A 21130-nucleotide genomic window follows, 5' to 3' on the forward strand; every position below is an offset into this window, starting at 1 on the left:
ATTTTGAAGAAAAAGGCACTCACTCGGCTATGAAGACCATAAGCATTGCTGGTGGTGTTAGAAGGCTACTGAAAAAAACTGCTGCAAAATGTGAGAGATAAAGCATAGTCTATTAATGTATGGTACAAGTAGCGCATAGCAGCACTTTACTGATTCTTTCAAGTTAGTAAGTAACTGGTAATTGCAGAGGTGGACTTGTCCCCAGTGACTGTTTTTTAATGCTATCTGGAGCTCAGTCTTGAATCCTAATGTTTGTAACCCAAGACTGGGATAATGATTTAATTTCATATGGTAAATGACACTTTTTGTCTACTAAATGGTGAAGCATGCAGGTTTCAACCATTTTTTCCTTCCATCATGTTTTTGGTATTAAAAACTGGATTAGTCTACCAGACTCTAGACTGTGTTCCTACGTGTGCCAGGCTGTGATGGACCCCCATGATTGCCTTCTGACGGTAGATTAAGTTCTCAGGGTGCCTTCGTGTGAAGTGTTGCTTATGTGCAGAACTGAAGTTCTTGTCAGGGCATACGAGAGTTCCTGTAAGTTCCTGAACACTGGTCTTTACTGGAGTTCAGTGGGAATAAGATGTAGTTGTACTCAAAAAACTTTCTTGGATGCTTTTGACTACAAAATATGTTCTATGCAATTTAACCCTAGCACGTTTGGTTCACATAAATGTGTCAAAGTTTCTTTTACTAAAGAAATGGACTTTCTTAAGATGATAACCTTTTCTTTCATTGTACTTTGTTTGTTTGTGGCACCTAGGCGAATATACAGTAATGACGGCTCATTTTCACTTGAAGAGAAAAATTGGTTATTTTGTCATTCAAACTTACCTCCCTTGTATCATGACTGTCATTCTCTCTCAAGTGTCATTCTGGCTGAACAGAGAATCTGTACCTGCCAGGACAGTCTTTGGTGAGTATACTGAGTAGCATTAGCTTTGTTTGCAACAGCTGAAGCTGTTAGGAAGCATTTCTGAAGTCTGCTTGGTAAAGGCCTTTTTCATTCAAGTTATCATGTTTGTAGAATGTGATACTATTTCTAGTCCAAACAGCTTTTAGTGTAGCTTACAGATCTCCTGAGAATCCCAAAGTTTTGGAAACTAGCACATAGGAAAGAACTGTCCATATATCCTTGCTTCTTTTAAGAGGAAAAATTTTCACAGAATGGAAAAGAATATAATGTTTCTATTTAAAAAGTAATTTTAGATTATTTTCTGAAATGTCTTACCTTGATATTATCCAAATATTTTGGTACTTGGTAGATGACCATGTTTCTAAATATATTAGTAAATTAAGCAAATTAAATTTGAATTTGTTGAATTATTTGAATGTGTTAAACTTTGCAAGCTGCAGTTCTTTGAAAGAAACTATTCTGGGGGTCTGGGCAAAACTTTCTCACTAATTCATACTGGAATGTACTATAAGGCAGCGAACAGCTTCAGAAGTGCAAAATAATGGTGTTTCTCTTACAATAAGGTTTTGCTCTCTTTAATAAAGCAAAGTAACAAATGTCATTCTTATTTGCATTACTTAAAGTGCTTTTAATTTGTTTGCTTTTAAAGAAAAACAGACTAGCACAACAAAATGAAAGTAATGTCTTTGTGGAATCAGCCATCAGAAATGCTGCATAAAATCGCGTGATTAGTCATCAGTAAACACCATGCGCTCTTCAAAAAATAGGCCAAACTCGAATGCATATTAAGTATGATGCACAACAAAGCACTCTACTGTCTCTCCTGGTAGAGAAAATGCCACGCAAAGCATCGTGAAAATTGCAGGTTTGAATATGAGCCTTATTGAAGTCAGATGAAATGGGTCAGTGGTTTTAATGGGACCAGAATTCTACCATGTTTTCCCAGGCAGTTATCAGGCAGATATTTTTTTTTTCTTTCTTCAAAATCTTCTGTGAATTTATCCATTTCTGCTTATCGAAATGCACATTCCTGTTTTCCAGCCTTGCAAGTACACTGTCAAATCCTTCTATATGTCTGTCTTTGCCCTTTTCTGTACCCCCTCGTATACATTTAGGACAGTGTAACTGGTTTGTCAAAAAAAAAGTCTCACATCTTCTCTTCCTAAAATGCACTTTCTGTTACTGTGTCATTGGTAACAAGGCACTACATCAGTAACAAGGCATTAGGATAATTTTCCTGAAATGTTGTGTCCCTTTGTGCATACCTCTTTCTTGTTCTTGATTTAGTTTATTGTTTAATTTATGTTTTTTTGAAATAAGTAATATCTGCATGGGAGCCTGCTGCTTTACTCTCCTGGGGGTTTATCCATATATGGATAATGAACAGTGTCCTGTTTCAGGGTGTCTTGAGGGAACTGGGTAGGATGGCTGCAAGAACAGAACACCACCACCCAGTGACATAAAATCTGAAATCTGTTTACTAAGCACAGTGAGTATATCGAGGAGATAGCAATTTCTATGATAGTATTTTATTTCTGCCACACAGACGTGCACCTCATGGACCGGTCAGGGCTCCATCCCCTCCAGGCCATCTTAGATGGGCACCCTGAACCCAGGGGAACAAGACATGTTCAGGCTCTGCCTGATGGAGCAGCCTAGCCCCTGCATACAGCATTTGCACCTCAGGCTTAGCCTTCTGCATTGGGTTGGATGTCCCCTGAGGAGCTATCATGCAGCCCCAGGCGAATCTCCCAGTCTTCCTCCATACCTACTGGCAGTAGTTGTCACTGGGATTTCTGATACCCTCTGGTCTTCTGCCTGCATGTGTTACAAAAATGTGAAGTTAGCCAGTTTCATAACAAAGTTCATCTATTGCTTCTTACTGTTTTCTGGCTCCTACGGAATTAATCTTGACAGTTAGAGCTGGGCAGATACACTCAAGGTCTCACTTGGGTGGTACTTACTGGTAGACTCCACCCAGTGACACATGAAGCCCATACTACAGCTAAGTTAATGTCATGATTTAAAACAAGCTACTTCCAGCATGGAATATAAAAATTGCAGGAGGTTTTGCTTTACATTTTTATTGATCATACTTAATTTTTAGTTTTTATATGGTGTAGTCACTTGCTAGATGCTCATCTTTGCATGGTATAATAAATATATCAATATTAAAATATGATTAAGTAGAAAGTATTAGTTTTGATAAAGTGTTTTTCAGAATCAATGAGGATTTTATTTCAAGTACCTTCTTGAGAGCTACAAACTCCTGGAAAGGGCTAATTACTGGAGTACCGTTCCTTTCAAAGAAACATAACTCCCAGTTATTCAAAGCACCACTTAGCATTTATTATTTCATGTTTGAAAGAAGTTACTTTTCTTCCCCCTTTCTATTCTCTTGCAACGTAGTTTCAAGTTCTAGGTTAACATTAAGGGCTTGGTATAATGAGGCTTCTTTTATAGTTGAGCTCTTTAATCCCTTTCCTTTATGGCATCTATTTAATATTGTTGACCTAAGCTATCCCACATGAATTACGGCCTAATGTTATATTGTTTCAACTTTGCTTTAAATTACTGGAAGAAGAAAGTTTTATCATCATTAATTAAATAAGTCTTGAATGTGTTTTCTCTAGCAGATGAGTTTGAAAAGCATTTGATTGCATTTTTAACGAAAGAGAATAAGCCTGGTTCATAATGCCTTCATTTAGTGCAAGATTACAATCTGTTTCATTTAGTAATGTGTTTATTGTTACGCATTTAGTGTCAACAATATTAGCAAAACTAATCTTGTGCAGCTTATTGAATTCTCGCTTCATTTTTAATGGGTCATAACATTTAGAAGCATCACATATATTTGAATAGCAGCATTAGATGCAGGTGACAGAAAAATCAGAAATTAGTTTTCTTCATGCTACAGTTATCTATGTGTTTTAACTCACACAGAATAGGAATGAGAATGTTAAAATGAATGTAGTTAGATACATATTCTTTGATACCCGAAGCAGGCAAGAACAAAAATTAGTAGTTGTCATATTTTTTAGTACATCGTCCAAGATGCGGAATTTTAAATTCACATAGCTATGTTCTTTTGTCAGGACTCTGTTCTCTGTGATCATTGTATTCTTATGCTGCATTCCTATACCTGTGTTTTGCTTGTTCTTAGTTTATCTTTTCTGAACCTATGTTAATTAAAGTACGTTTTGAAGTAAAAAGCCATTTAGACCTGAAATAGGCAGACTATTTTATTGTGCGACTACAAAAAGGGGAACCCAAGAGAGTTCAGATCTGTCCTCTGGTTATTTTTACATGGGAATTGAATAATGTAGACCCTTCCTTTTGAACAATTCTGAATATACAAGGTACCTTCTCCCATTTTGTTGAAAAAAATCTCAGCTGTCTGTATTTACTTCTCCTTTCACATACTGCAGATTACCTTTTGTGATATCCCACCACTCACAACTTTCAGTCTATAATTTCTTAATTGGGAATTTCTGCTGGCTGTAGACATAGCACTCTAGTGGTAGGCAGTGGGCAAGCCTAGTGGGAAAAGTGTAGCCCTTAGTTAGAGACTGAGCTGGCTGCAAACAAACTAATATGTCTTCTCAGCACAGTGGTGTGCCAAGACACTAGCTCATGTTCCAACAGTGGCATAATGACATGCAACTTTTACTGGAGCTTGGGTGAATAGCACTTGCTGTTCAGCTTTGGGAATTAGCCTGGCTGTCGATGGATGGGGAACTCTGTTTCATTGCTCAATATTTGTACAGGGAAGCAACATGAGCACCGACTTCATGATATGTATATGTAGCTTAACTGACTGACTGGCTGTAACTTTTCTGAAAATAGACTATGTTATGGTCCTTGGCCTCCCATGCTATTTAAAAAGGCTTCTGGCCTTTTGTGTTATTCTTATAGTAAAAAGGGTAGACAGAGCACTTGAGCTATTTTCTACAATCTTTCTCTCAATGGTTGTTCAGACTTACTTCCCGGTATCTAAGCAGAATCAATGTGTGCTCCTTTTGTATTGTATTCTCAAGTAATACATACTCATAAGTAAAGAAGAAACAGTATGGTGTGTAGCCAAATGTTATGGTATAATACTTTAAAATTACACTCTCTCCAGAATTTTTAAGCTTTTCTTTAGACCTCCAACTGTTTACTCCTGGCGTGAAAAAATGAAGTAGTAATCTGTATCTCTGTAAAAGACACAACAGTCTTTTCTTTATGCATTCTTTATTTGTATTTATAAATCTATTCAGCTTTTGGACCAGGTTGAGTGATCTAATTACCTAATTTGCAATTATTGTTGAGAAAAAAGAAAAAGTTAAATAATAGAGCAATGGAATTAGCTCCCTAATAAAAAAAGTAATAGATCAATCCTTTTGTGATATGTTCTTCAACCATTATTTGTATCTTTGCAAAGTGCTGTGATGAAAAGATAAAATTGTGGGGCAAGTAGCATGACATTATAAGAAATGGAACACATTTTAAGCATTTTGTACAAATTATTTGCAAAACTGAAGTAGCTCTTTTGTTACAGAAATGTCCTTTGGTAACTCATTAATTAGGCCTTTTACTTCCATTTGCAAAGGAGATGTCCACATTCTAACACAAGAAGGCTAGGACATGATTTAGTTGACTAAAATCTGTTCAGATTAGAAAAATCAGTTGATACACAAGAGTGAAATTAGGGTCCAAAAGAACTTGTCCCTGTCAAGGAGTGGCCTGACTTTTGCACACAAATGTGGGCATAAGCTAGTCATCATGACAGATTTTAACTCTAATATTTATGTACTCGCTCTTCCAATTTCCACTGTATGGTTTTAGCTAGGCATTTCTGGTTTTTTCAGTTTACCTCTTCGGCTGTTGCGTGGCAGTGCTCTATACTGTTGAGTGACAGAAATCGTTTGCCCAAAGTTGGCTGTCTAATTAAACACATCTTGAATGGTATCCATCTGTTCTGGAATCCAAAATATGACAGAGCTGGTATTTTCCACATATATAAGTTTAGTGCCAGTGAAAAGTGTTGAATTTACAGCCCTAGAGATGGATATCCTCTCTTCAGTGAGCAGATGCTGTTTCAAAAACAGCACCATAAAAAAAATCCTAGGCAGTCAAATGGCTCCAGTCTTGGCCTGAATGGATAAACCTGTAGTGAAAGAAGATATTTAGCTTTTATAGGCATATGATGCTAAGAAAAAAAGTTGTAATGATGTAGGGGTATATTTACTGTCAAGTATAAAATGCTTGGTCCTCTTTGGAGAATGGAAATGCCAACAGTTTATTTTTTGGATCCTTTTTAAAGACAAACTGATGACTGCTTATGGTCGCTTACAAGATGATACCTGTCCATGTCCTTCTGGCACCCGTTCAGTGCCACATCTGCTGGGTGCTAGGCTATAGAAGATAGTTCTTGACCTGTATATAAACTGTGGTCTTTCTACATCATAGTGAGATATCATGCAGTCTTTACGTAGCCTCTTAAATTATTTAGGCTGTTCAGAGTGGTACATGATTTAGGAGGGAAGATTGTTTTCCTCTAATATTTTGACTACCTCATTGTAGGGGACAATCTATTCACTGTTTTTTATACCAATTTGAGTTCACTAGTGTTATGAATGAGATAATGCAATGAGGAATGTTTTTCATCTGGTCAGTGTATGGGTTTTGTGGGGTTTTAAGGTAAATCTTTGAGAAATAAATGTATTTTGTTTTACAGGTTGACCATATTCCTCGACATTAATAATTTTTCAGTCCTCTCAGGTTTAGCAGTAACAAGGAGGCAGGTTATTTCCATTCAGTCCTTTTTTTGTAAAGAAGACTTGATAATACTGATTTTTCAAATTAACTATAATGTGCAAAATCATCTGTCTTTTGACTGAAGAATAGCAAGTATAAAAATACTAGAGATTCTTAAACTGACAGGTATCACAGATTAAATTTTCTGTCCAATTTTTTCCCACTCAATTCAGGTTAAATGACTGTGGTAGCTTGAACATCACTGAATTTATAGAGTGAAGGAATAAATAAAAGTGCATTGGCAATTGTCTGACAATGTGCTGTTTGATTAGCATTTGGGTCACAAAGTGGTGTGGCTTGCTGAACATTTTAGAGAAATTGTCAGCTGGTAGCAAGATACAGGATGTAAATTCATGATGTTTTAATTGAGACTAGGAAAGGTCAGCAGTTAATCTTAAATTAGGTTTCTGAAGAAGCCAATGGGGCTTCCAGAAGATTAGTTTATTCTAAAAGGTAGGACTTAAGCAGAACAGTACCTTAGCAACTGTGTATATTTACATGTGGATAAGGTCACCTTATCTCTCAGAAACAATCACTTTACTGATACTTCTGTATAATTAAAATGATTTATCTGCAGCTCAGGACTGGTGTTAAAATTTGCATGTGATAATTTTGTATGTATGATAGACTGCCTTTTCCCTGAGGTGCTGGAAATAATTAAGCCATATGTTGTGTAAGTGTTACAAGAGAATAAGTTCTTTACAAAATATATTGTCTACACATTTTCATACAATATCATATGATAGCTGCTTCCTGTTCATTGTATAGGCTAGTAGATCCCAACGCTGTCACGGCTGATTCCAGACCAAATCCACTTCTTCAGTTTATGGAGGCTGAAAAATAGCAACTAGAGAATTATATTTGCTAAGGCATCTGGATACTGTGTGACTCAGGAGGATGTTTCTGTGCCTTGTTTTCCCTGCTGCACAGGCATTTGGAAGTGCATCAAGGGAGAGTAGTGCTGAGGCTGAGTCCACTTAGCTTTGCTCTGTCATCCTATGTAGCACCCTCAGAGGTGGAGATTCTTTACAGGAGGGATGGAAATTGCAAAGCCTGAAGAGGTCTGAGTAGGTGTAATTGCTGCCTCTCTTCCCTCTCACACAGTGGTTAAAAATGCTTCTCTTGTAGCAGAAGGAAAATCTGAGCTAGGTCAATCCTGCAGAACCCAAGGGACAGATTGCTGACAGTGGAGGATCTGGCTTAGGGAGAGTGCTTACTTTCTCTTGAGCATCCTCTTACAGCAATTTTATGAGTGTGTAGTTGTTGAAGCTGTGATGTGCTGTTACTAATATTTCTGCCATGGCATCTCCTTTGCCTGTCATAATGGAGTGTAGGTTTGCTGATCTGTGCTAAGTATATCACTTTGCGTTGCTTTTCATTCTGGTGAAGTATTTAATGGTGTGCCACAAAGGGAGTAGTTCAGTTTGTCTAAGTGTGATTCAGCCTGAGGTGGGAAAACTGATTTACTTAAGGAATGGAGACTGCATTTGTGGCTGTGGATTTCTGCCTGCTAAAACTGATTCAGAAAATTGTTCTTCTCTTCCTTTCCTCCCCTGTTTCTTTTTTCTGATTTTTTGGAGTATAATTCCTGGCTTCCTACTGGGTCTTCATGATGTACAAAGTACTGTAAAATGCTTTTAATAACTGCCACAGTGAAAGAACAATCTTCCCAGATCATGAAGTCTTGTTTTATGATACATAATACACAGTTATAATAATCCGGCATTTCAGGTCAATATGCTGTTCTAGAAGAAATCCATGTTACCTGAATGAAAACTTAACCTGTTATGTCTTCAACTATGTCACCGGATGGTTAGTGAGACAGCTACTGGCCAAAAAAAAAAAAATCATTATTTCTAATAGCAAAGGTCAATTTGTGCAGTACTGTCAGTAAAGATGGGTGCCAGACCTGCAGCCACTGCAGTGAAGCCAGCCACCAAACATTAACATATTAATCATTATTACTGTAATGCTGCAAAATATTATGATTCCATTAAGGAATTGTTAATTTTGTCCCTTACCTGTCCTGATAGCTAAAAAAAAAAAATAAAAAATATCTATCATTTGTAAGTAAAATCTTCAGCTGATTGAAAAAGAGTTTAGACAACAAAATTGAGCTAAAATACTTAAAGGGAAACTCCAGATGCAGGCTCTAATATGGTTCTGGCAGTTTGTCACCAACTTAGATAAGCAAATTTTCATTGTGTTTCACAAACATACTGTAATAATTTTTGGTTTGTATTTTTGTTAACAATCAAAATCCAAGTAAAATTGTTGATATGCTGTTTTTTTGTCCCCTTGCAGGAGTAACAACTGTGTTGACAATGACAACACTGAGCATCAGTGCTCGAAATTCACTCCCCAAAGTAGCATATGCAACAGCTATGGATTGGTTTATTGCCGTTTGTTATGCGTTTGTATTCTCTGCATTAATTGAATTTGCAACTGTAAATTATTTCACAAAACGAGGATGGGCCTGGGATGGAAAAAGTGTAGTGAATGATAAGGTAAGTCCTAAGGAAATAGCCCTATTTCCAGTCAATTGCACTAAACCAGCTGTAATATATTATTTTGATAAAATTGGCTATATAAAAAAAATGTGATGCTTCAGATCAAAAGAATGTAGATGTATTTTCTGTTCTGAACAAAAATATATCTGTCCTGATGTAGCTAATCTCACTTGGTCTCAATAATCCAGATTTAGTTATAAAGCACATTGTTTTTTTATGGTGGGAGCTGTCTGACTTGTTTTTTGACTCCTCAGATACAACTGTTTATTGGTTATTCAGAAAATTTAATCCAGATTATATTGGTTGATCACTTTTTTATTATTTAATCCAATTGAGTTGGAAATAAAAAAAGATTAGAGAAAGATAAAATGTGTATTAATTTTCCTAGTTACTAAGGATCAGAACAACAGCGGAATGCCCCTATATGTGAAAACTATTAATAAAATCTAGAGGTTATGAACATTTAGAGTATTCTGAAACTTATCCCTAATGATATGTAGACATTAATTTTTAAACTAATTTAAATAGCAGTTGTACAAAATTCTGAGTACTTTTTCACCTATGATGTATTGGTGCTCTGAGTGCACAGAAACAGTCATGCCTTAATTTTCTGGTATTAATAGTAGTGTAGGTGTGATAGCATAAAGAAATTTTAACCTGATAGAGTTTCATATTTTGTGAACAAAATGAACTGGTGATATGCCTAAATTTGTGTCAAGCTTTACAGTTTATGATTTTAATAACACAGAACAAATGTTAAAGCTGACTTCTTGTTTTGACTGACATACTATATTATATAATTTTATCCTATCCCAGTCCCTGATTCTACCAATGGAAAAGGATTTCTTCTGACAAAGGATACTCTGATTTCTGTGGTTCTCCTTAAAATAGGATAGAATATTATTTGCTTTCTAGATGATTATAGTAGATGTGAAGCAAAGTTTAATTAGCTGATGGTTTCTCAGCACTTTTTGAATGCATAAAGCACAATGCATAAAGAAGCATTTTCAGTTAATGGTAAAGGAGAACTAGAGGAAATGAGTACATTGCTTATAATTCCCTGTGGCTTCTGGAAGGGCATAAACCATCCATAGCTTCAGGATCTGTTCCCTCATGCTAGAGGAAGATACCGAATCACTACAAGTTTATCAGCATGTCATGAGTGAAGCTTTTCAGACTGGCACATTGCCCTGGCATTGTAATAACGTAGGGAGCCCTTACAAACTCTCCAGTCATCCTTTGGCTGTTCCTTTAAATTAATGTAACAGTGTTGTCTCATGATCTTAGGTGGGGCAGCTGTTTAACAGCTGGGTAGTATTCCTTCCCTAGGAATGACAAAATCAGCCATTCCATTTTAAGATTTATATACTATTCACATGTCTAGTTCTCTATTTTCTTCAAACTGACTTAACAAAAAGATAAACTTCTATCTTATTCATAGTTTCTCATACAAAAATATGGTTCATTTTTATTATGCAGGTCTCATTAATGATATTACAGATACCTTTTAAAAACACACTAAGTCTCTCTGAAAGGAAGGATTTATAGATCAGAGTGTTCAACTTGTAATCTGTTTTGGTAATTTGCTCTTATTTTTGCTGAATGCATCTGTGCACCTAAAGCCAGGCTTACCCTTCACCAAATAAAGTGAAATATGTTTCCTCAGTGACAGTCATGTGTGTTCATGTTATATGGAAATTCCCATCTTAAGTGCTGTCAGCATGGAATTTGTCTCACAGGAAAGCAGGTGCAGGGACAAGCTACATATTTGATCAGTCCTTTTTCATACTGCAGTCAATAAGGAACAATGCTGAGTTCCCACCCAATCCCAGAGTTTCTTTTTATGTGACACCATCTCCTGAGACAAGGTATGTGGGACACAACATATAACTACGAAGATCTTAGCAGGATTTGTAGATGGCCCTGATAAATATCGAATTGGAGCTAATTTAAAACCAAAATTGGAAATCGGGTAGATGCCTCCCAGTGGAAGTAAAAAATTGGAATGCACCTGTATAAGAAATGTCACAAGAATGCCCTCACTTGTGCCACTTCCATTAGATTAAAAATCAAACCAAACCAACAACTGATGATTTCTTATAAAACCCAGAAGTTAACTGTTTCTTCATCTGTTTAATTCTGTATTTTGTGGAAGAGATGGACTGAATCTGATATTTGCATGCTTCTAAATTATATATGGAGGCCCCTGCTTCCTGAGAAACTTCAATCCTTCTATTCTTTCCTGTAGGTTATTAGAAGTTCCTTAGTTTGGGATTGCTGTAAAACTGTGAATCAGTTTATACCATTACAGTCTTACTGCAGAGCTAGTCTGTGTACCTATATACATATGTCTAAAAACTCAAGCCTATACTCATTACCTATACTCATTACCTATACATCCCTGTATCTATCTATAGACATAGCATCTCCATTGGACTGCTATTGGCTGAACTTTAGCCATTTGAAAACATACACAATCGTGTAAAAACACAGAATTGCTGAGGTTGGAAGGGACCTCTGGAGTTCATCAGATTTAACTTCTCTCTACTCCAAGCAGGGTCAGCTAGGGACGGTTGCTGAGGGTCATGTCCAGATGGCTTTTTAATATCTCCAAGGATGGAGACCCCACAACCTCTCTGGGCAACCTCTTCCAGTGCTCAGTCGCGCTCACAGTAAACCAGGGTTTTTCGTATGTTTAAGTGGAATATTCTGTATTTCAATTTGTGCCCATTGCCTCTTGTCCTTCTGCCAGATATCACCGAGAAGAGTCTGGTCTGGTCTTGCTCTCTCCCACCAGACATTTATAGACATTGATAAGATTCCCCCCCAAGCCTTCTCTTCTCCAGGTTGAACAGTCCCAGCTTTCTCAGCCTGTCATATTGCAGACACTTCAGGCCTTAAATCATCTTTGTGGTCCTTTGCTGGACTCGCTCCATTATGTCCATGTTTCTCTTGAACTGGGGAGCCCAGAACTGGATCCAGCACTCTGGATGTGTCTCACCAGGGCTGAGTCGAGGGGAACGATCACCTCCCTCGGCCTGCTGGCAACACTCTTTGTAATGCAGCCCAGGAGGCTGTTGGCCTTCGTTGCTGTGAGGGCACATTGCTGGCTTGAGTTCAACTTGGTGTCCACCAGGACCCCCTGGGCTTTTTCTGCAAAGCCGCTTTCCAGCCTATTAGCCCCAACCTGCACTGGTGGATGGAGTTATTCCTCTCCAGGTGCAGGACTTAAATTTCCCTTTGCTGAACTTCATTACATTTTTTGTCATTCCATCCCATTTTTCTTATCTTCTGTTACTTTTTAGGTTCTATTCCCCATTTTCATTACTGTTATGCATTTTTTAAACAATAATTTCTGAAAAACAGAAATAGTTCTTGGGCTAGTTCTCAGCTCACTTCTCCAAGTACCAGGCTGGAGTATTTCTTTCTCTTAATTGCAGTCTCTTTCTGACCTCTGTGTGTGTGTCTATGCATATATACATGTAAACACACACATATTTCTCCAGAATCTCTTAAAAATGTAGACCATTACTGAAATTCCTTTATTTATTGGTGGTATGTTATGAGATGTTCAAATAATAATGATGCTAGATTTATGTGGGAAAGATGGCCTAATTTTAATTTTATTACAATGCCAGGTAATCTTTTTTTCCCAGTCCACCCATTCACTCCTTCTAGTTCTCTTAACAGAGAACACTGTAAAGATCTTGCAGTTCTCTTGTAAGGAGCCAGGTACAAAGCAGCTCAAGAAAGACCAACTCTTTTCCAGTTATCCTTAAAACTGCAGTAACAGACCCTGCCTCATATAACTCCAGTAAGGCATTTGATGGTGCAAGAGTCCATGTTTTTAGAGCATTCTTATGTTACCTGTACCTTCTTTTTGGATAGACTGGAAGTGTCTGTCTTTATATTTGAATTTATCAGTGTGGTATTCCTGGTATTTATTTTAACATACTCACACATACTCATTTGTTTCTTTTACATTTGAAATGATGTTTTATTAAGACTATTCTGGCAAATACACATTAAATATTTAACTTCATGCTGTCTTCCAATAGAAAAAAGAAAAAGCGTCTGTCATTAAGAAAAACAATGCCTATGCAGTGGCTGTTGCCAACTATGCTCCAAATATTACCAAGGACTCAGTGCTACCAACCATCTCCAAGAGTGCTACAACTGCAGAACCCAACAAGGCAAAACCAGAAGCGAAGCCACAGGAAGCAAAGAAGACATTCAACAGTGTTAGCAAAATTGACAGAATGTCTAGAATAGTGTTTCCAGTCTTATTTGGTACTTTTAATTTAGTGTATTGGGCTACATATTTAAACAGGGAGCCTGTCTTACTTGGCTTTGCGCCATCAACCTAAAAGCTGAATTGCACTGAGGACTTAAAGCATCATTCTAATCAGATAGGTTGTTCGCTATGTACAGTACGACTAATAACTGCTAATCTGTGAACCATTATGTACAGAGTGTATATAGATGTCTTATCTGTGTATCTCCAAAGGAGGGACACAGTGTTAATTCATGGGTCTGTAAACAGATAGCACCCATGGCAAATATAGCCAGCTCTTTAAAAGTTATACCCAGGGGAGTTCTCTTAAACTAGGATTCAAATATACAGAATTATATTCTCTCCGTACAATGAAATGAAGATATGGTCCTACATAATTATTTAGGAACAGTATTTTTTTAATTTAAAGTTAAAATATTTTTCTATAAAGTAACTAATTCTACTTTAATGAAAGAAACTGTCATTTAAAAAAGTGATTTTTTTAAAAAGGTGTAATTGTTTCATACAATAGCAGTACCCATGTACATAACAGAGTACGGAGGTCGTACAGTTCTGCTGTTCACAAACATTCTGGATACTAGTTAGGCTGAAGAGGTAGTAAAGACTACTATATGGCAAAAGCCACAAGTTTCTTACTTCTGTCCTGTTTGAAGTTGTTAATAAAGTCTTCTAATTGATTTCAGGGAAAAGCAAGTGTTAATCAAATTTCCAATATCAACCAACTTCCGCTAGTGAAATTCTTATTGTTTTCAGTGTTTTATTGATTTGATGTTGCTAAGCCAGGTTGTCTGGTTCAGCAAAGTTGAGGTTTTTTTGCTTTTTGATTTTGTTCTTAATTGGATTATTGTCAGGTTCATAAAAGCATTCAGAAATTTTTCAGGGTTAAGTGTATCAGTAATAGAATACACTGTTTTTCCTTGCTTAATGTTATCCTAAAACCTGCCTTTAAAATATTTACCTGTATTTGTCCCAGAAAGCATTGTTTTCAAGGGAAACAAGAACCATGATTTAAGTTCAGGAAATTGTCCATATAATAAAATTTACTGCTGCTTTTGTAAATTGCAACTTTACATTTCGCTGACATAACTTTACAACTTTGTATACTAGAAATGGTTTTGCTAAGATTTGAATGTTATTTTTTTAATAAAAGGTCATGCATCATCAGTAGGTATCAACTGTATTTCATATACACAAATATAACAAAATTGGAGCTGCCATTTGCAATTTTATATGAACATTTAATACTGATCAGTAAAATTGTTTTTCATCTGAGCCTTTGCAAAGATTCTTTATGCCCCTAAAGGCCTGGTAAATCATGACATAAGTAATAATTGTGTACTCTATTTAGATTTTAGTATACTTGGCCAATCAAAAATATTTTGATTCACACATACATTAGCAGTTATTAGTTGACCTTTAAAAAAAAAGATACACCTTTATGATGATGTCTTCTATTAGAGACATATGTAGTCGTATAGTGTCATTTATTGCAGTTTTGTACAGTACTTGAGTATAGTGCATAAAATAGATATGTTCAGAGTTTAACAAAGTTGTACAAATATTTCTAAAATCAAATAAAAGAGTATCTTAAGACATGGAAATGTGCTAAAAACAACAAAGAGAAACACTGCTTTCATTTGCTGTTTTATTTTCGTGCTTTTTCTTTGCTTTTAATGTGATTCTGTTTTGTACTGTGTGTGACAGTAGAGATGCCAAGGTCACAAATGCATATTATGAATAGAATTAATAGTTAAGACAGAGTTGACATCGGTAAAATAAAGACATTTTGTAAGTTATAAATGAAAGGGAGAAGCATGGACAAGGTGTGTATCCCTTGAAGTCCCTCTAATTAAACCGTCAGATTAAACCTTTCTCATCAACAGTAGTTAAAAAATGAGCACTTTATTCAGAACATTAAAATAAAAATATCCTTATTTTCATATATATTTATATATAAATGTAGATCTTCCATGTAACATGGAGACGTGTGCAATAGTGTGATTATGAGCATAAGGCTGGAAGGCAAGCAATAAAAAAAGGTTTTTTCATGGTATAATTATACATTTTTAAAATGTTTTGTTTGTAAATTATAAATTATCCCTTTAACATCACATTGTCCAGGTATGAATAAATATATAAATATGTACATATGTACAAATAATTGTAAATATTAGAACTGTAGAAAAATCCCTTCACTTTTAACTCTGTTTTTGGCAAAGGGCTCTGACTGTATAGTTTAATGGAGGCCCATGCTAAACTGCTTTTGAACTCGAGTAGCTTGACTATGTTTTCTGTAGCTGAGGTCTCCTTCCTGTGACCTACTGGGAGTTCTTACCTTCTGTTCACATCAGCAAGATCTAGGGATTCTCTGAACCTCACTGAACTGGGGTATGAGAAAGAGGTTTCTGTTTCACCCTTGGCCACATCCCAGGTACTCCAAACCCTTCACAATGTTTAAAAAATGTTGTGTATTGCTCCATGCAATACAACACTGTATAGTCAGAACTCTCCCCACTACAAACATGAGTGTGCTCAGGGGCACGTTGGATTACCTGATAAGGAAGGATTTTGCATCCTTATCCAAGAACGGGACCCCTCAAAGGTTTTTTAACAATACAAGTCTTCAACAAGACTTCTTCTCTGGAAGATAACATCTGTGTAATTCAGAGCTGCATGCAAAAAGCATATCTTCAGTTTGCACAAGAAACCTGATGCTGCCTCATATTAGTCAGCTCTGCTGCTACTGCTTTTATTGGGTGCAATTATTTTTTCATTCGCTGACCATTTTCTCTATGCTTGTGTTATGCTTGGAGTCAGTCAGACAAAAAAACCCAGGTGTTTATCACATGCTAAAGATACCTTTATCGCACACTAATATAGAAAAATAGGCATACTATATAAATTCACTCAGTGAAAAATAATACATTTTAAAGATCCACATGCAGTTATTGTGGGCATCAGCAAGGCTTTTGAGTGCATACGCTCCAGAAAAGTTTCACTTTTACATTTAGTTCAGTTGGTCCATGTTAAAGCAAACTACTTCTGTGGGAGGAAGGAGTCTGCTTTATTGTTTCACTTCTGAAACACTTACAGGGACTAAACTGGCTACACATAAGTTGCAAATTTGTAAGGCTAACAACTGGGTAAGTGATTTTGAATGTAAAGATTTAAGTGAACACAAGCATCGTGCAAGGAGCAACGGAATACAACAGTTAGGCCTTCTTTCCATTTAGCAGTATAATCCATGTCTGGGATTTTAAAACTGTTCTCACACATTTATGTGCCAAATACCTAGAAGTTTCATTTAATTTTTGTAAAACTTGCTGGTCTTAAATACTTAAAGTGGGGCGAGAGAGCATGAGTGAGCAAACGCAAGTCACTTCGCTATCAAAGACTTGCACATGGAATCTACCAGTGAAATTTTTGGTTGACGTGTTAATCTAATTTATTTTTCCCATTATTCTTGGGTCAGGGTGTCATATTTTATGTGACATAAGAAACGAATACAATAAATACAACGATATAACACTGGTAAACTTGGATTGGAATTACCATAATTCTGAATGAGGTTTATGAAGTAGTTTCCAACATAGTACTGGGGCACGTACTTCTGGATGCATGTGGTCAGTAATTTAACAGTAATTTATAAATCAGCATGAAGAATATAGAGATCAGCAGGGTTTATCAGCCAGAGTTGTCTGCTGGAGACTTCTTAACAGATTGCTTTTAAAAGAGTGGCTTCCAAACTTCTCAATTATGTTGTAGCCAATGAAATTACCTTCATCTTCCAATCTGGGTTAATTCAACTCGTAACTGCCGCATGTTGAGCATCTTTAAAAAAATTATTATGGTAGATGTTCTGCGATATGAGCTTTAGCTTGGGAGACTACTCATACCACTGAACGTTATGCTAAATTGAGGAGCTAGTCTGCCTGTATGGTCACAGGAGAGAGCATGAAAGAGCTTCACTAGACACCAAACAGGAGCCTTGCTGAATCACCTTCCCTTCCTGATAACATATGGGGTGGTGAGACTTTTTGGAAGTGGAGTGACCATAAACTCCCTGCGTGAAAGCAACCAGAAGCAGCTGGGAGGATGTAGGGATGTATGGGGGAGGAAAGGGGGAAAGAGAAGAAGCAAATGGCTTTGTTACTGTGTAAGTAAGTGGATTGTGAGATGATTGAGGAAGAAGCCATTGAGGGAGGTAATGCGTGGCTTTGTTTCAGCTTCAGTTCTGAGCCTTCATTACCATACGTGAGTTGTGGGAAAGTAACTTCTAGAGCACATGAAATTGAAATACTTCTTGTATAATTCTGCTGAACTTGAGGGACATGAGTTGTGCCTTTGAAACTGAAAGGCTTCTGCTGACTGCTTTGTGAGAGCCATGCAGTGTTGTGTGCTTCCTGCCGTATGGGACATCTAGGGCAGAGGGGGAAAAGAAGCTTCAGGAATTAAGTAGAACTTTGTTAATTCTAGGTTTTGTTTTCTGAAGAGATGTGACTTTCACTTAAGCACAGATAGTCAGCATCCATCCTCCATACCTCTCATTCCTATTCTGAAAGCTTAGTGGCGCACAAGTTTTTGAGTTGGCCTTTTACAAAATAGACGAAGTCTATGCTTCTGAACATTTCCATTCCTAACAAATTTGCATGAAAGATGATTTCAGTATGGATATGAAGCTATCATCAGTCTATGCCCGATTATGTGCAGACACATAATGCTAAAATTTAGAAAGCAATGCAATGGGTTTTAAAGCAGGGGAAGAAAACATTTTAAAATGAGCCCAGAAAGTTAAATAGCTTCATTTAAAAAACACAGAGCATGATAAATGTACAGATGTCTAAACACATCTAAATAGAATCTGAGTGTGGTATAATTTGATGTCATATATAAAGTTTTTGTCTTAAAGACTTTGAAACGTTAAAGTAATTAAGTGAATTTATATGAAAGTCAGCTCACGCTTCAGCCTCCAGTAAAGGGAGTGGTTCTTCAGAAAGCAGAGTTTTAGGATTCTTTCCACCTCTTCGCAGCGACAGTGTACCTGCTGCTAGAATGCTGCCAGTTTGCAATAGAACTTCAAGTTATATCCCTTTAACATGACCTTCTCTTGATTTTATTTTTAGTCAAGCAGACCTCCGCTGCCTCATTTCTGTAGATAACCCAAACTCCCTAACAACCAGAACTTTTAGTTCTATTCTGAATCCAGTTGTTAATTTCAGCCATCTGAGAATCAGTGAGGGACTTCACTGCTTTAGACCTTTAGTAGTAGAAGTTAAAGGCTCAAAAGTTTGTTTCAATGAATGGCAGATGTTAATCACATAGAAAGTTTGTTTTCCGCTACTTTAAACCATTTAATTTTCTAGATTCAGATCTCTCTAGGTGAATCCTTGAACTCATGTTTTGGAGTCTGTGATTACATCTTACTGGAAGAGGCTAAACTTTGAGGGCTTGATGTCTCTGACTGAGATCAGGGCAAAATTTGCACTGAATTTAGAATAAAACTGATTAGCATCCTCAGGATATTTGCCTATGTCACTGAAGTCAGAAAGGATTTTTTACAGAAGGGGAGTACACCTGAGAGGGCGCCTAGGCTCTCCTTTGGATAAAGGTGCTTAGTTCTTTAACCCACAAAAATGAGCCCTTAAAAGAAGAGCCAACCATACCGAAATACAGGACTTGATGTCTGTTTCATTCCTGGTATATATTAATGCCTTTTAAGAATATTGTGAAAGTGCTATGAGTTAGGAGTAGGTGATAACACTCACAAAAAGGAATTTGTAGGATGTTTTAAAACATGCAAGATGATCTATGCTCTTCCTCTAGTGTTCGTGTCTACATAAATATATATGAATATATTTTTATTGTTGGATGATTTAAAGGTTATATTTTGCTTTCAGATTTTAACTCCTTACATAATGTTGTGAATACTTCACTCGATCAGGTAGCCTGGAGCGTGTCTTTATGCATTCCAGGTTTTTAATGATTGCACTGAGTGCTTTCATTCATCTGATACGCAGAGAGGTGAGCTTCAACAGGTTAAAGTGTTATATTTGTTTTCCAGTACTTCATCCATCTTTCTACGCTGTTGATGGATGGAAATAGAGAACAGAACAAGATATTGCTTTGATCAACTGCTTTTAACATTCTTTATTAGACGTTCATTTTGGCTGAATTTATCAGTTTATAGGCTACTGTAGCTTAGCATTAGCATGGAATGCAATGTAGTACTTTACATCTATTAGAATACATATGTACAATATGCACCGTATCTATAAACTGTTAAAAAATCAGTTCCTAAACGGCACCCCTTCACCCTCTTCCCTCCAAATAGTCACTTTAATAGGCAACATTTAAAGGCACTTTAATTTTAATGGAAGTGATTACACTAAATCTTGTTATACTTGATTTAAAAAAAATAGTAAAAATAATGTGGAGTCTGATTCAGACATTGTTAGCAATTTCTCAGCTGGGCTGGAGTCAGAGAGCATTTATGCATTGTATGACAAATCTACTTTAGTGAGTCACTTACTTAGGTGTGAAAATATGTAGGAGTTTGAAAATAGATGCTTCCAGTATATTAACAAGAAATAAGGAAACAGGAAGAATGGAACCAATAATTTTAAAGAAAATTAAACACCAATCAAATATGCACAGTAAGAAACTGCATGATAAATGTAAGTATACTTAACCTTGAACATCAGCATCATATAAAATCTTCTGGGTGACAGTTCACTTATTTAGTAGGTTTCATAGTTATAAATAATTAAAGAGGATGATAATATTCTGTAATTTGTGACCTTGTTTTAACTGGAAAAAGTTGTTACTTTTCTAAAATGTAAAAGAAATAACTGGATTTATGTTTGAATGTGTCACTGCTTGCTGTTGAAGAATATTTATTAACCACATGCAAAATATTGCTTAACATTATCTTTTTGTACTTCTTATTAAAGTTAATTTAAATAGAGCACATTTTGTATTTTTGTTTTTAATGCTTTGACAGCACAAATGTTTGATTCCCCTCATGGCTTTTCTCTCAGGATTTGTGTGTGGGTTTTTTGTTTCTTTATTTTTGTTTGCTTGTTTTTAAGCAACCCATTACAGACTCTATGAAAGTCCTTTATTATTAAGGATAGAATTTCCCAAAGGAAGCAAACAATATACTGGAAAGAAAATATTCCTTTGTTTGGTGAGAGTTTAACAGGGTTTTCTATTTATATAATGAGAATGTCCTCATGTATCCATATTACACATGGCAATGTTTCATGTTTTCAGAAGGTTATAAAACATATTGCTGCAGGGCGTACACTAACCACCAGTTGATGTGGAACGTAAGAAACCTCCTACTAGACAGCTTGGTTCATCCATGGGAGTAGATGGGGTAACAAAGCTTACTCGGAAACAACCCCAAATGTATATACTGTTAGTAGAGTTTGGTGTTTTGGGGGGGGTGTTTTAAAATGAGTGTTCTGCGTTCCAAGTGTTTCAGTGGAAAGGCTGTAAGTATTTCAGGGGAGGCCCTTTCTTTTCCTCTATAGCTGCAGCTTCTCCTGACAAATACATAAGTGTTCTTCATGGAGAATGGAAGTAATTTTGCTTATCAGAAGGGAT

At 36.4% G+C, this 21130-nt stretch overlaps 1 protein-coding gene across 1 annotated transcript in view; it reads left to right on the forward strand.

Annotated features, from left to right (window-relative positions):
• Positions 1-20486, forward strand: part of GABRA2 (gamma-aminobutyric acid type A receptor subunit alpha2) — a 64888-nt gene extending 44402 nt beyond the window's left edge. The window contains exons 8-10 of the mRNA XM_052780144.1: positions 767-919; positions 9023-9225; positions 13287-20486. Of these exons, the coding sequence (XP_052636104.1) occupies positions 767-919; positions 9023-9225; positions 13287-13595 (665 nt within the window). The 3' untranslated portion in view covers positions 13596-20486. The remainder of the gene's footprint in view (positions 1-766; positions 920-9022; positions 9226-13286) is intronic.
• Positions 20487-21130: the final 644 nt, after the last annotated feature.

The sequence above is a fragment of the Harpia harpyja genome, chromosome 2 (genome assembly GCF_026419915.1).
Source record: "Harpia harpyja isolate bHarHar1 chromosome 2, bHarHar1 primary haplotype, whole genome shotgun sequence".
In the NCBI taxonomy this organism is placed as follows: Eukaryota; Metazoa; Chordata; class Aves; order Accipitriformes; family Accipitridae; genus Harpia; species Harpia harpyja.